General features: G+C 43.9%; 1 protein-coding gene across 2 annotated transcripts in view; it reads right to left on the bottom strand.

Moving 5' to 3' along the window:
• RAPGEF5 (Rap guanine nucleotide exchange factor 5) overlaps positions 1-15,749 on the bottom strand; it is a 154,805-nt gene that overhangs the window by 5,125 nt on the left and 133,931 nt on the right. For both annotated transcript variants that reach the window (XM_081800431.1, XM_081800432.1), the window contains exons 17-20: positions 14,150-14,200; positions 13,222-13,309; positions 7,716-7,780; positions 1,831-1,885 (exon numbers count right to left, since the gene is read on the bottom strand). In XM_081800431.1, the coding sequence (XP_081656557.1) occupies positions 1,831-1,885; positions 7,716-7,780; positions 13,222-13,309; positions 14,150-14,200 (259 nt within the window). The remainder of the gene's footprint in view (positions 1-1,830; positions 1,886-7,715; positions 7,781-13,221; positions 13,310-14,149; positions 14,201-15,749) is intronic.

The following is a 15,749-nucleotide window of genomic DNA, read 5'->3' as shown; positions in this document are numbered from 1 at the left end:
TGAGGCTTCCTGGTTTCGAAGAGTCGGAACACCAGGAGTTAAAGTTTTTTACCATTCCACTTGTTTGGAAGTGACCAAAAAGTTGTATTATTCTAGAACACCTTCTCTGTGAGACCCTGAGAGACTGCTTTTGGTTTAGTAAATACTGGCTTAGGAAACATAGTGGTACAAAGATAATCTTGTTCTTAATTTTTTGGCCTGAAGATGGCAGAATGAATGAATGGTCCCAACCACGACAGTGACGGCTGCCTGGCACTGTATAATTTCTAAGTGGCTTGATCAATGTCATCTTATTTTATCCCGGTGGCTGACATGGGTTTGCTAGGTCTACATAAACTGTCAAAATTAATTTCACTAATTCAGTCACAAACACAATTTTTTAAAGATATGTAAATACAGAACACAAAGAGTTATGCTTTGTACTGCGCAGACTTACTCCCTGGTGATGGGAGGTTAGGACAGGGTCGAGGTCACCAAGCCAGTATAACCTTCGTGCCCACACTTGCAGAGTCTCTTGGTCAGTGAGACTGATGTCTTAGAATGAGCTGAGCACCCACCAGTACTTGGGAGGCAAGGGAGGATGAAAGGACTATGAGCCCCACACTCAGCAACATTATGCTTACGCATTTGAATGAATCTCCACAACAGTGTTATTACCACCGTTTCTACAGAAAGTGAATCTATTGTGTGCTTCACAGAGAATTACATAAGCACGTATCAGGCGGCAGTAACTGATGTAAGTATTTAAAAACTTAGGTCCTGTATTGGTAACTCTCCCTTTCAAGCAGAAACTTGGTAATTCATACAGAATTTCCGTTGCTTTGTAGGGGACAATATGGCCAGTCAAGACCAGCCGCGACAGAAAAAAATTCTTAAGAATATGCACCTATCCTTAGGAAGTAGGACTTGGGTCTTTCTACTTTATGTGTACTTTGTATTATTGAGACAATTACTTTATGATGAGGATGTTTTACTTAAAGCTTTATTTAGCGGTCAGCCTTGATTGATTTGTAATTACTGAATTTAACTTTCTAATTTTTTTTACTGCCCTTCTTATCTACAGGACCTGCACAAGGCAAAGAAAAGAGGATGGAAATCAGGCGGACTCTGCCGAACGGGTTAACTCTCTGAGGCTCCGCTTTCTGCTCTGTGTTAACGGTCTCCATGCACCTATCACCAACACTGGTGTCGGGAGGCTGGTGCCCATGTGAACGCTCCTTGAACTCAACAGAGTTGATTTCCTTCCTTCCTGCAGGGTTTTAATGCTATTTAAACATAGTGTAAATTATGCTTGAGGTTTAAAAAGGAACACATATTCCTACATACGTTCATCTCAGTGGGGAGTCCACAGAAGTGTTCAGAAAAATACATTTTCAGTGAAAGGTGGCTCCAGACAGGAAGTTTTTGTTGGAGAGGAGTAAAGATTCTGGGAGGCTGCTTCAGGCACTTTTGCAAACTGTGTTCCTATTCCAGGAAGCCTCCAAACAAGGAGTTTAGGGACAGGGTCACCCCTGATAAACCCACTGGTAATTGGGAGCCCCGGGACAAGCAAGCAGACTTTCTGGGTCAGGGGTAGGGTGGGGAGCCTCTGATCATCTAAAGTCACTCTGTATGGGGGAAACCTGCTGCCGAGAGAGGATGAAAAGCTGCCGTATCTTGTCTTCCTCTGCATCCCAAACAGGCAGTGACGAAATGAGAAGAGAATACAGCATCTGCATATTACACTTTATAATCTGTTTCAGTACATTCCCACCAAACACTTGTGACTGGCTCGCAGTCTGTGCCCAGGGGCGGTGAGCTGACATCCCATGCCCGACTCCCAGTACTCACCAAACTGATTAGTCCTGCAGTGTCTCAGGGTTCGGACAGTGTCGGCAATCATGTGCTGCAAGGGAGAGCAGGAAACGTATCAATGGAAGGGTCATTTAGGGTGCTGCTGGGATAGCGGTACCTGCCGGGATGGAAGGATTTTACACCCTTGGGTGCAAACAGAAGAGCTGTAGTTGGAACTGGACTTTAACTGAGAATATTGAGCTTAGATTACAAAAGGATATTCGGTCTTCGTCTGCAGAAACAGCACTCTCAACCCGGGCTGCACAGAGTCCAACTGAGCCCTGCATTTCCACGTGCCATGGACTCTAACAGCCCATTGTTTACACAGTGTCAGGAAATCCAGCACCCCCACCCCCATCTCCCTGTCCGAATCTGCCTAGGCTTTTCATGTCAGGGGATGTTTTGCCTCTTCTCCGTGAAGCCTTTCTGAGATTTCCCTTCTGAATCGGGGAGGCTCCTCGGGACAGTATAGGTTGGCCTGTGTGGTCGGCACTGCTCGGGATCTTTGCGCCTCCTCTAGGCTGGGTGCCACTAGAGGGCTCTGCATGCCTAGCACCTGTCATATGGCACACGGTGACTCCCGCATACGTGTTGAATGCCCGTAGGAATACTGGTGGCATCAAAGACTCCGTATCTCAAATCAGGACAGGAAAGGAGATAGTTACAAAAGGCAAACATTTTCTAAAACACCAGTGTCATTACAGAGACTGTTCTCTGTTTATGATTTACATTCCCTCCTATGGTCTTCAGGATTTTGCTTTAATTTCTTTCTTTGAAGTTCTCACTGATCTGCAGGCAGAAGTCTTCTTGACCTTATGGCTGCCTTTGACCAGATCCCATGAGCTCATACTCAGGTACCTCCAACAGTCTTCTAGCTCTCTCGTTTTTAGTGTTCCACCGTGAAGGAGAAAGACAGCATTTAGGACAACATTCTGCACTACTATTCCTCCCCTCTGGTTGCTAGAATAATCTCCGAACACTGTTGCTATCATGTTCTAGTCCTCTGGAAAATCCACAGTGACTTTCTAATTTGCCATCTCAAAATCCAAACATCATCCTATTATTCGAGAATCAACATTATTCATTATCTGGTCCTCCAAACTTCCCCAAATGTGTCCTTATCTTTCCCATCCTGCGTGTACACACCAAGCAAAGGCTCATCCATATACAGCAAGCCCTCAATGAATTATTGCTTAAAGAATATTAGTACAAAATTTTTTAATTTAATATCTGTCAAAACTATAGAAACTTTGTTTGAACATGACCTACTTATTAAATTGTTCTCCACTGTATTTCTAATTTATTTCTACTCAATAGCGGAAAATTAAATAGGACAGTGATTAGAGCAGTAGCTCAGGCTGCCTTTGTAAAGGAAATGAGACGTGATTCATGCCTGTGAATGTATTGTTACGTTTCCTTCCCCAAATCTGACCGCTATTCCCAGGGCAGGTCTCTCATTCTAAGCTATGGCGTCACACTGATTTCTATCGTGTTCCATTTGTGTGGCTCACAGGAGCGGATGCAAGGCTGAGTACTGAGCGCCGCAGTGAAACCCCAGTCCTGGTCCTCATCTTTGGCTTTCTTGAAGCAGGAAGGAGGAGGAGGAGGAGGAGGAAGATCTGGTAAAGGATGACGCTCTCGACATGGAGGAGTTGAGAAGAAAAATAGAAAAACGTCTGTTTCTTCGTTATTTAATAGCTCAGGGCTGAAACGGTTAGAGCTGCTGAGACAGCAGAGGGCACAGCAGACGTCTCATTAGACCCAATGCGCACTTCTGGGCCTTCGCGTTGTTGGACTTAATGGGTTGGCCTGTATCAGCCAGATAAAGAGAATACACTGAATTACTTGCTAGCTGGCTTAAGCTAATATCCATCATGAGGAATTGGCTTCTCACCAGTTAATTCAGTTAGGTTCTATTGGTTCATTATTGTGAAAGATGATCCTGTTTTTGCTTAAGCGATACGCTGTTCCTTGCTAAGAAACATTCCTTCAAAATATTGACTCCATTAGGAAATTCAGTTTCCTTCCCCAGCATGCAAGTAGAACACAGGGCTGTGTATAATGTAAAATAGATTTCTGTCCTTCGAAAAAATGTGAATTCACCCTGTTTTCTCTGTGCAAGGAGGGGGTCAGCATGAGGCGGGCTACATCTTAAGTGCCATTTACTTTGAGGACCAGGAACTCCCCAATATTACAGAATCTGCTGTCTCTCTCTCTTTTCTTTTTTAAATTTTATTTATTTGACAGAGAGAGAGAGAGAGTACAGGAATGGGGAGTGGCAGGCAGAGGCAGAGGGAGAAGCAGGCTTCCTGCGGAGCAGGGAGCCTGATGCGGGGCTCGATCCCAGGACCCTGGGATCATGACCTGAGCCAATGGCAGATGCTTAATGACTGAGCCACCCAGGCGCCCCAGAATCTGCTCTCTTTAGCAATGTTGTGCTTACAAGCACCTGACGGATGCATGTGGGTGCTATGGCCTGCTCTGTGCATGTATACCTGCATTTCTTTCTTTTTTTTTTGGTGGGCAGCAAAGCAAAGTTTATTGAGTGATAGTTCAAAGCTCCTGAAGAGGGAGGGGACCCAAGAGGGCTGCCCTATACTTGCATTTATTTTCTAGCTGTCTTTTTTGCATAAAGTTCTCTTCAGGAATTTAAAATTTAAAAGAGAGGGGTGCTTGGGTGGCTCAGTCGGATGGGTGTCTGCTTTTGGTTCAGGTCATGATCCCAGGACCCTAGGATCAAGCCCCACATCGGGCTCGATCCCAGGACCCTAGGATCAAGCCCCACATCGGGCTCGATCCCAGGACCCTAGGATCAAGCCCCACATCGGGCTCCCTGCTTAGCAGGGAGCCCGCTTCTTCCTCTGCTGCTCCCCCTGCTTGTGCTCTGTCAAATAAATACAATCTTTAAAAAAATAAAATTTAAAAGAGAATATGATTACTTATGTATGCCATGTTATTTCCTTAAACCATCTTAAAGAATTAAGGGGTACAGATAGTTACTGACTCTAACAGAAGGACTATCTGTTGGACTTTGTTTCACTCCCTGTGGTCAGTCTGAAGTCCTGACATATCTGAAAGCAAGACCCTAGACTACACGAACTCCATTAAAAGGCTTCCACTGGCATGTTGGAGAAAGCAGGGGAAGCCAGAGATGCTGGTCAGAGGGAGAGAGAGGGCTGCAGGGATCTTTCCATTGCTCTCTCCCATCTGGGCCTTTATCGAATTGTTCTCTTACTTTGCTGGCACTGAGGGGCAGCGACACAATGAACTTAACCAAACCACTGGTTCACTTCAGGGAGGAGATCCACTGCCAGTCTGCCCTCAACAACAGACAAGAGTAGCTTATAAAGAATGCTCCCCTAAGTTAGTCAGAGGGAAACTCACTAGACCTTTATAAAGAATTCCACTCAGTATGACACACCTCATCCCACATCTTCACACATGCTCTCCAGTGCTGGTTAGGCATTCTTAACCAGATGTGCTGGCCAGGGTTTGAAGGAGATATTGATCAAAGGCTTCATTTGCCCCAAATCATTTCATTAATATCAAACACTGGAGATGAACCTACATAGGGTCTAGAACGTTAGCGCCTATTGCCTTTGGTTGCAAAGAGGTACCCTGTGATCTTCAGGACATGACACAGTGATGTAGCAGAAATCTCTAAAGAATAAGTAGAAAAAAAACCCCACTTTGAATATCCGTTTCTGGCTGTGTTGGTTTGACTGTAGAATCTTCTAGAATCTTCTAACTGAGCTCTGATTCCAAAGCACTTAGTGCGGAGGGACTTGAAAAGTTATAGACACACCCACTTTATTTAAAATTTTTTTTTTTTTTTAGATTTTATTTGACAGAGAGCAAGCGAGCACAAGCAGGGGGAGCAGCAGAGGGAGAGGGAGAAGCAGGTTCTCCCCGCTGAGCAGGAAGCCTGATACGGGGCTCGATCCCAAGACCCCAGGATCATGACCCCAGCTGAAGAAGATGCTTAACTAACTGAGCCATCCAGGCACCCCTAGACTCATCCACTTTAAAAATAACTGGGCAAAGGGGCGCCTGGGTGACTCAGTCATTAAGCGTCTGCCTTCGGCCCAGGTCATTATCCCGGGGTCCTGGGATGGAGCCCCGCATTGGGCTCCCTGCTCAGCGGGAAGCCTGCTTCTCCCTCTCCCTCTCCCCCTGCTTGTGTTCCTTCTTTCGCTTTGTCTCTGTCAAATAAATAAATAAATAAAATCTTTAAAAAAAAAAAAAAAGAATAACTGGGCACAGGGGTGCCCGGGTGGCGGCGTCGGTTAAGCGTCCGGCTCTTGGTTTTGGCTCAGGTGGTGATCTCAGGGTTGTGAGATCGAGTCCCGCATAGGGCTCTGTGCTCAGCACGGAGTCTGCTTGAGATTTTCCCTCTGCCTCTCCTGCTCATGCTCTCTCTCAAATAAACAAATCTTTTTTTTTTTTTTAATTTTATTTATTTGACAGAGAGAGAGGCAGCGAGAGAGGGGACACAAGCAGGTGGAGTGGGAGAGGGAGAAGCAGGCTTCCCGCTGAGCAGGGAGCCCGATGCGGGGCTCGATCCCAGGACCCTGGGATCATGGCCTGAGCCAAAGGCGGATGCTTAACGTCTGAGCCACCCAGGCACCCCATCAAATAAAGAAATCTTAAAAAAAAAAAAAAAGAGCACAAATCTATCATCCTCCAGTGATTAAAATGGAGCTATGACAAGATATTCCAAGATGTCTGTCTCCCAGATTCTAGGAATTTGGGTTTTTAAGTTGCACAGCGGTTCTCTGCTGCCTCACCCTCTGTGTGGTGAGTGAACCTGACGGTGAGAGTAGGGCACTTATGAGGCAAAGGTCAGACGCCAAACCTCGCCTGGGCTCATCAACTTGGACTGCTCTTTGGTCATGGTCTGCAACCCCTGCCTTCCTCAACCTGCTGTCACAGGCCTGACCTCGTTCACAGGGATCCGAGGGTCAGTTCCTAAAAGAGTTTACACAAACCCACTATCATTGCTGAAAAAGTCACTCGAAGGTCAGGATCTCTGGACAGTCACTGGTGTCATCTCTATGAAGGACAGTCTCATCTATGATACTAAGGTTCATTTATCAGACAGACCCATCCTTGTCGTCAACTGGGCCTCTTTGGAGCCCTCCGACTTTACACTTGGCTCAGTTCTTGCAGGCAACCCCTCCTCTGTCCCAGGCCAGTCTGAAAGGTGAGGAGGAGCCCACTACATGAGAAAAAAACCTGGGAAGGTCCTAGAAATAATTCAGGAAGAGGCCTTCCGGTAATGTCTAAGGAGGAACTGACTGAGGACCTTTCACTGGTGAGCAGGGAGAGCCCTACGCTAGAGCTGCTGTCTCCACAGAGGCACGCTGTCCACGGGCTGACAGAGGCGTGGTACTTGCCCTCACACACACACACACACCCTACAAATTCCACCTTCATATCCGAGTGGGGAGCACTGGAGATGAACACACCTCCCCAAAAGCTTTCTCCTGAGCCCCGGAAGCAGTGCACACCGAGACACAGAGCGATGCCTTTCAAGCAGTTGAGCTTAGCCTCCCGAGTGTGAATTCCTTCTGACAGAACCTTACAGTTTTATTTCTGGCTCAGTAACACACCCTCGACCTCTGATGTGAACATAATGAAGTTCCATTTTCAAACCTAAAAAACAGATTTTCATATTTGGTTCTCAAAACCTTGCTAACACCCCTATTTCTAACTGGAATGCATTTTAGTGACAACGCATAATATGCGGCAGATAAGCTCCTGGAAACCTCGATGCATTCAAAGGAGAAAAATACTTAAACCATTTGTTTCTTGGAGCAAGAAAGAAAAGCATACACTTTCCTTATAGGGGGGAAAAGGGAGAAATAATGAAATTTACATACCAGTTTTTCAAAATTGACAAGATTATCCAAAAATGTTTTATTTCCTTCATGAATAAATGTTACATCTGAAAATTAAAAACAAAAAGATATATGTGCTGTTAGGAGTGGATCATGAGTCAGGGCTAAGAAGGTCTAGATGCAGTGTAACTTATTAATTTTTCTTAAACATAGTGCATTATTCCATAATTTGACAAGGCAAATTGAAATTGAATCTGTATGGTATTTGATGTGAAAAGGCATAATTTATGTGTCTGTGTGGGAAGATAACATAAATGCAATGATATATTTTGTACTTACGGTGAAGTGCTTGACTTCAACTTAACCAATATAACTTAACCAGTCCACTATGTTTTTAGGCCAGAATATTGAGCAGAAGAGAACTAAATAACCAGAAACAAAAGAATTTTAATATCTATGTGTTTGCTTTTTAACAATTCCTGGCAAAGTGTATGGGGCCTGCTTTACCTAAAATGTTAGAAGATCTAGATTTAGATGTTTCTTTTTTTTTTTTTAAAGATTTTATTTATTTATTTGAGAGAGTGTGAGAGCAAGAGAGAGAGATTGAGAGAATGACGGGGGTAGGGGCAGAGGGAGAAGCAGACTCCCTGCAGAGCAGGGAGCCCGACAACGTGGGACTTGATCCCAGGACCCCGGGATCATGACCTCAGCCGAAGGCAGATGCTTAACCAACTGAGCCACCCAGGCGCCCTAGATGTTTCAATTTAGATTTTCGGGTCCAAAAGCCAGTGCCTGATTGTGTATCAGAAGTGAGGAAAGGGACAGGTTAGAAAATGGCAAAGTTTCTGGCCCTCCTTGATGGATGCAAAAAAGTATCACTGACGAAAAGAACATAAGGAAAGTAGGATGAAGGTATATTTTCAGAGGAAGGGAAAGTTACATTTGGTTTGAGCCTCGCTGCATTTAAAGTGGCAGAAGATATTCAAGCGAAAATCTCCTTTTGGTTGCAAAAAAACCCCCAGGAAGTGCCTCCTCAAGACAAAGGGATTTGGGAATTAGTTAAAGATAGCAGCTGAAGCTCAATGAGTGGATGACTCATAAAAACTCAGTTCAGAGGGTCAATGACTGAGCACTAAGGGAATCCTCAAAGACAAGAATCAAAGTAAGAAATATATTACAGTTAAAAGAGCCTGCAAATAATCATGTTAGATCACAAACATGGAGAGCAAACCGAATGAAAATTATCTTGTTAAAGTAACCTGACATAAAAGAGGGAAAAGAACAGGTTTAGATTCCTATAAATAGAAAGGGAAAGCATTTGTATCTAATCAAGACTTTTCATTCTGCTGGTCCCTATGGGGCAATTATGAGCTAGGTGCTCTGGAAACCTGCCTCGAATGCGTTTGGCCGCTGAGCTTTGACAGCCCACCAGGGGGCGACACGAGTTACATAGTTACAGGATACCCTGATAACGAACCTTTCCTCAAGGCATTCCTTACGGCTTCCAGTACTGACTGCGAAGTTTTCCTAAGATTTTCCCCCCTTCTTTTAAACTGATGTTCTAACAGGAAAACAATTCACAATTACATGATCATCTGACAAACTCTCTGGTTATTTTATAATCTTTCATGACTTTGCTTTCAGAAAAGAACTACAAACTTTCATTCTGTGTCACCATATTTAGAAGAGAGTAGTCCTGGGGCACCTGGCTGGCTCAGTCAGAAGGGCATGCAACTCCTGACCTCAGCGTTTTAAGTTTGAGCCCCACGTTGTGTGTAAAGATTACTTAAAAAATAAAAAAAAACCTTGGGGTGCCTGGGTGGCTCAGTTGGTTAAGTAGCAGACTTGGTTTCAGCTGAGGTCATGATCTCAGGGTGCTGAGATGGAGCCCCACATCGGGCTCCCTGCCCAGAATGTATGTAGTCTGCTTCAGGATTCTCTCTCTCCTGCTGCCCCTCCCCCAACCTGTGCACACTCTCTCTCTAAAATAAATAAATCTTTTAAAAAAATCTTAGAGAGTAGTCGACCCAGTTAGCTCTTACCTTTTTTTGTGTGGCAAATAGCACTGTGTGCACTCTATCTACATCACACACCGCACACCACCTAAAAGCCTAGTCTCCCTTAACTCCCTGACACCTCAGGTTACAAACGCCATCTCTGAGTCCCTTGGTCCATTTCCCCCGTGTTACATCATTGTCATCCTCTCCCTGTGTTCCCATGGATAATGATGAGGGGTCACGGCAATAATGGCACTCATCTTTATTAACAGCATCAGACACAGCATTAACAAAAGACTGTAAGGTATAGCCCTAGCAGGACAGAATGTGAAGAAATTGTCGGCCAAAGAACACGTAGCTGGCCCACGATCACAGCTCCCCCTGTCCCAGCCAGGATTCAAACCCAGGGAGCCTGGTTCCTCTCACCACTGTGTCTCTCTGGGAGCTCAAGCTGAATAGACCTGGGCATGTCTTACAACCCATCATAGTTGCCTTGCCAGATTTATGGCACATGTAGTGTGTCTGCAATTTTTCAAGTTTCCTTGGTGGCTCCCTCTCTTCTCTCCAGCCTGAGGTCTCTTCTCTTCTTGGGTGGTCTCACTTAACCCCAACCCTCAGGGGCTTTGAGGTCAGCTGATGCTGGCATGAGAATAGAGCAGGGAAGGTGCTTATGGCCAGGTGGGAAGGAGGGAGAGGCCGGAAGGGGCTGCCACCCAAAAGGGGGCTCAAGGGGCTGAAGGCTTTGATGCAGGTGAATGGCAGGTGTGTGAAGAGGAGGGTGTGAGAGAGATAAACCAATAAATGGAAGGAAGGAAGGGAGGGAGGGGGTGGGGGGGAGAAAGAAAAGAAAAGGGAAGAGGAGAGAAAAGAAAAGAAAAGAAAAGAAAAAAGAAAAGAAAAAAGAGACAAAGAAAGAAAGAGAGGGAGAAACCCGGGATCTCAGAACTTAAGCCCTGGGCTATGAAGCAGTTCAGGGTACCCATCAGGCTGAGTGTGTGAAATGAGCACTGTTCATCTGGAGACACCTGAACATTCTCCAAACACTTCATATAATAGAACCACTGGATGAAACGACTCCATTTGGAGATGACAAGTAAAAGAGGAGGAAGAAATATACAAGCACCCTAATATTCCTTTTATTTAAATGCCCCTGCAAATCTGCGGTAGTCATCTTGGCTCTGAGATACACACACAACCCACCAGAGGACCTCGGTTCATCTTCACACACCTGTTGATATTCACTTTGTTGGGAAGGACTACCATCTTCAAAAACACTGCATGGTACAGACTGTTCGGCTGCTTCTGACTTTAGCTCAGCTGGATCCTTTTCCCTACACTTATTTAGGGTTTTCCATTCATCCGCTTTCTGAACGGATTCCATACCACAGTAGGGGGGAAACAAAATCAAAAGGCAAGAATTCAACTGGGAAACAGGAAAACTGATGCTGGAAGGATCCTCAGGTTAAGAACTCACTTGATAATCTTACTTATGCTTACTGAGAACTGACCGGCTCACAAAAATGAAACATGGGAGGCCTAATCCTTCTTAACACCCAAAGAGTTCAATTTGGTCCTTTTTCTCTAACTAACAGTAACCCAAGGTGGGAGGCACAAGGGGGAGAGGGGCGAATTTTCACTAAAAGTTTTGTTGTTCTAAAGTAGTTTATCGCAACTTTAAAAAAAATTTGCAATTAAAAAACCCCCAAATTAATGCTGTTTATTTTTTCCAAAATGTTTTGTTTCAGGCATGATACATACATATTTTAAATTTTCACCCGATATTTCTTTGGAGATTATTTCAGACAAAAACAATAATTTTAAATACAATATAAAGTGGTAATGGTGTTTATTTTTATAATGACAAAATATTTAAAAAGGAAAACTAAGTGCTTATTTAAACTCAAGAAAGCTTCTAACGAAAAAAGAAATAATGTTTAATTTACTAGAGTGAATGTATTTTCAGTAGAAAAAAAGGAAATTTGTTTTGCTGCCAACAAAGAGGTCTAGATAAACTCAGTAAAGCAGAAAATTGCATCCAAGCTAAGACGTGTGAGACACTTGACTGCATTAAATATTTTTTGGGGAAAATCACAAATGTACAGCAAAAAGCACTGCTCATATCTAATTAAGCTAAAGGAACATTGTCAACTAATTTCTCATTACCTTAAAAGTTTTCTTTCAAAATTTTTTCTGCTTAAAATCAATTCCTTTCCCAGATCTGTCTTCATTTCCTATGTTTCCTATTTGTGTCTAAAAGATTCTAAGTGTTACTTCCCACCTGCCACCCCCACTCTCCAGTTGAGGATGTTGTTTTATTTTGCAAATAAAAATCAGAAGCCTGAATAAACTTTTAAATTGTTATTTTGGCATTACAATCTCTCCCTATCCCATCCATTTACATTTAGCAGAATCTTTTCAGCTTGCATGAAGCATCTGCATGCCTCAGTGGTGTTAATAGAGTATTGTTTCAGGAAGATTCTTGCTTTATACTTAATGCAGAATGGATGAGAGGCTGCCGGGATCACAGCAACTCAGTAATTCTGCAAGCTCAGGTTGTTCTAGGGAGAAGCCAAGGAGGGAATATCAGCATCATTGCCAGTGGGGGTAGCGATGGGGGCGGGGTGGGCTGGGAGGAGAATGGCCCTGCCATCCAGCAAACTAGTTCCCGGGCAGCTCATTTCCAGAATCACATTTATGAGTCCAGTTATTGAGGCCAGACCCAGCAGAAATTACAAGCCTCTGAAGGACGGAGGCTATATAAAAAAGTCTTCCCATAAAATCCCTTGGAAAGAATCAAAATATGGCCAAGAAAAATGACCAAATCCCTTTTTCCTGGAAAGCACATAGGTAGGCTATATACTGAATGTTAGCACAGGCCAGATTCAAAAGAACTTCCTTATAATGAACTCCCTTGGTTTGAAAGAGACCACTGAGATCTCATTAGCAAATTTAACTAACATGTTTCGGGATAAATTATTTGGTGCTCTACAGAAGAGAAGTCAGTGGACCAGCTTGCAGCCGTTACATACTTTCCCAAACGGATGCCACTCCTGGAAAGACAGTACATTCTCCACCAATAATTTTCATAAACTGTATTGCTGGGGTTGACCATAGGTATGTCTCTCTCACACACCAGCAGCCTGGCAAATTAGCTCTTGGAAATATAAGCTGCAAATGCAGAGCATGATCTCTGTTTGGGTTCTTTTTCTCAGCCCTCTTCTTAGTTGAATTAAGTGGAGGGTCGACTCCAAGAAAATAAGACTGCACTTAGAAGCAGAGCAAACCCAAAACACAAGTTTCCAGTGCCAAGTTCTGTGAGTCAGGTGAAAATGCTTTGGTATCTCTCAAATACAATTAAGTATTTCAGCTACCTAAGGTATAACGGAGCATGTGAAAACCAACAGCGAGCAAATGTGGTTAGGTTTGAATGTCAAAATTACTCTAAGGAAATATACCAAGTCTCTCTCTCTTTTTTTCTTTAGCCCTGTACAGTTACAGTGATACATTTCTGCAGATGCAACTGGACAGCATAAAAGACAGAAAATTGTTACCTTTAAGCAACAGGGGCATGAATGGGATTTTGGGTGGTTTCATCTTTTTGAATGCATCTCTGTAGGCTTTGTGATTCAAGGAAGGATCCTGCCAAACCAAGCGGATTATAAAGAGAAAGAAAAATCAATGTGCTATAGAAACAATTCTAAATCCACTTTTGCTATACAATTTGAATATGATGTAGATATCAAGAGGTTCTTTCTCAGAACAAAGTAGATAAAGGTCTCCTAGGAGAATAAACTCACTAAATTAGGGCAGGAAATGTAGGCAATGAATAAAAGTCAACTTAGTAGTTTACAATAATGGGAAATGACTGCAAAAGGGAGGCACCTTTTGATTGCCCTATTATTTTCCTCAAATAGGTTCTTTAAGTACAGTTTCCTCTGCATAATTTCTATCACGAGTTAACCCCAAAGTCTTTTGTAGGTACACTGCAAAGAAAAACCTCCCTCATAATGCACGGACAATACATAGAAAATAAGAGAACACTGTTTTATTGTGTTCTGACAAGCACCTAGACATTTTAAAAAATCTAAACCTAAGAAATGGTAGAAAGGAGAAAAAGGAGAAAAGAATCATGCATAAGATATTGACTGCACATTCCATTTATACCAATTAATTTTGTAGACATTTGAAATGGACTATATACTTAAAAATCTGCATTCTGGAAATCATGTCAAAAGGACCATTCTCACTACCTTTCTCCATGGAGAGGAAGAAGCATTAACTGCCAACTTCTTCCCTCCATAAGAAGGAAAGCTATAGTTTAATGTACGAGTGATCTAGTCGAATGTACTAAGTGATCGAGACTAGTGGTCTAGTCTAGTCAGACAGGGTGAAGTGTGGGTCCTAGCCACTGCAATCTAGAAAGAAATTCGGCGCTATCAATTGATTTGAAGAGTAAGTCCCGTTTGGCTCACTACTTACTGTTAAACTTTCAAGTTCAGAGAAAAGTTTCTTAAACTTCCCAGGGATTTTCTAAAATCAAACAAACAAAATACAAAGAAGAAAAGGTCAAAGAAGTCTGTTACTTTCAGAGGCACCAACGGGGGAAAGTTTATTAAGCTGAGCTTCCATGTGTCACGTTTCTGACCACAAACACCTCTATCATTTGATTCTACCCCGATTGCTTCTCATTATGCAATCCTCATCATTCCTTAATGTGACATTCCCTTGGAGTGTTGCTAAAAACAGTTTAAAATAAGTAACGGCCACATGACTCAGGGATCTAGCTGGTTAGACATTCCACACACTGGTGATTTTTCAATACAAACTGGGATTTCAGTTCCATATCCCACTTCTGGCGAATGCTCTCGACTTCTCACAGAGTCTTGCTGAATGGGAAATAGTAATACTGGCTGGCATTTTTTCTGCTTAAATGATATAACTGCATTTCACAGCAGAGGGCTAAATGGTGAAAGGCCATAAAAACCCTAACTGACGAAGCCTGCACACCAACGGGTAGGATCGCTGAACTGCAAAGATCCCCTACACCAGCAGGTGGCATGGGAAGTCACAGAGGGTAGAAACTCAGGCCTTCCCTAGTAGTCAGTCAATCTGAATTTGAATTCCCATGCTGCCCCTTTCCAGCTGGGTGGTTTGGGGTGAGTCTCCACTTGCCCTCCTGGGGTCCAACGGGAATTGGTTCTGGACCTCCTCCATTACCACACACTCTGTTCTAATTGGTCCGGCCCATCATGGATCAGCCATGGCACGGATGCAGAGCCCTGCACATAGTAGGCCATCCACATGCCCATGAAATGCATGCCGTTTGAGTTGAGTTGAATTCTTTCTCCTCTCAATTTCTGCACCTCAAGCCTTCTTTCCAGGTTTAATTCAAATTCCACTCTCCTCTGACCCTTGCTGGCCACTGGTTTCCCCCCTGCTCTGATGGATTGTGGCAATGGTTGTCCACCTCCTTTCATCTTATGATGCACGCGCAGGTCTTGTTTGCTTAACCAGGGCAGGCAAGCCTTTCGTTTCTTTTCTTTTGCACTCCTCTAAGGAGCACTGACCCTGACCTCAGGTCACCACCACGCATTCCAATGGAGAATGGCCCCTGATGCAAAGAAAGTGAATCCCTAAGATGCTCAGAGCCCTGTGCTGACATCTCATGTAAGAAAAAAAATAGTTGGCCTATCTTGCAGGAGTGAGAACTGGGAACCATATACAGAACGGAGTAGTGACAGGAGCTGAAGCTGAGGGGACTGGAGAGAAGCTAAGGAGAGCGCATGAGCCACATGCAGGTCAGGGCCATCAGGGAGCAGCCTTGATGGTGAAAGAGAAAGGCGGAGGGAGAGAAATGGTACACGCAACAAGGTAGCCAGTCAACAGGGAACAGAGAGAAACAAACAAAAGCCCAAAGAAAGAAGGTGATGGGGCCAAGGGGGAGGCCAGAGCCCTCTATCTGTGTCTGGCCACACTCAGGGATGCCCCAGTTTCAGCTCTTCCCACATATGCCCTTAGAGTCCATGTCCCAGAGCTTGGGTTAACTTGAGTGGGCCTCTCCATCTGAGAACCCAGGTAG

The sequence above is a fragment of the Leptonychotes weddellii genome, chromosome 12, assembly GCF_054177405.1.
Source record: "Leptonychotes weddellii isolate Sample4059 chromosome 12, ASM5417740v2, whole genome shotgun sequence".
Classification (NCBI taxonomy): Eukaryota; Metazoa; Chordata; class Mammalia; order Carnivora; family Phocidae; genus Leptonychotes; species Leptonychotes weddellii.
This window is presented reverse-complemented; position numbering and strand designations above follow the sequence as displayed.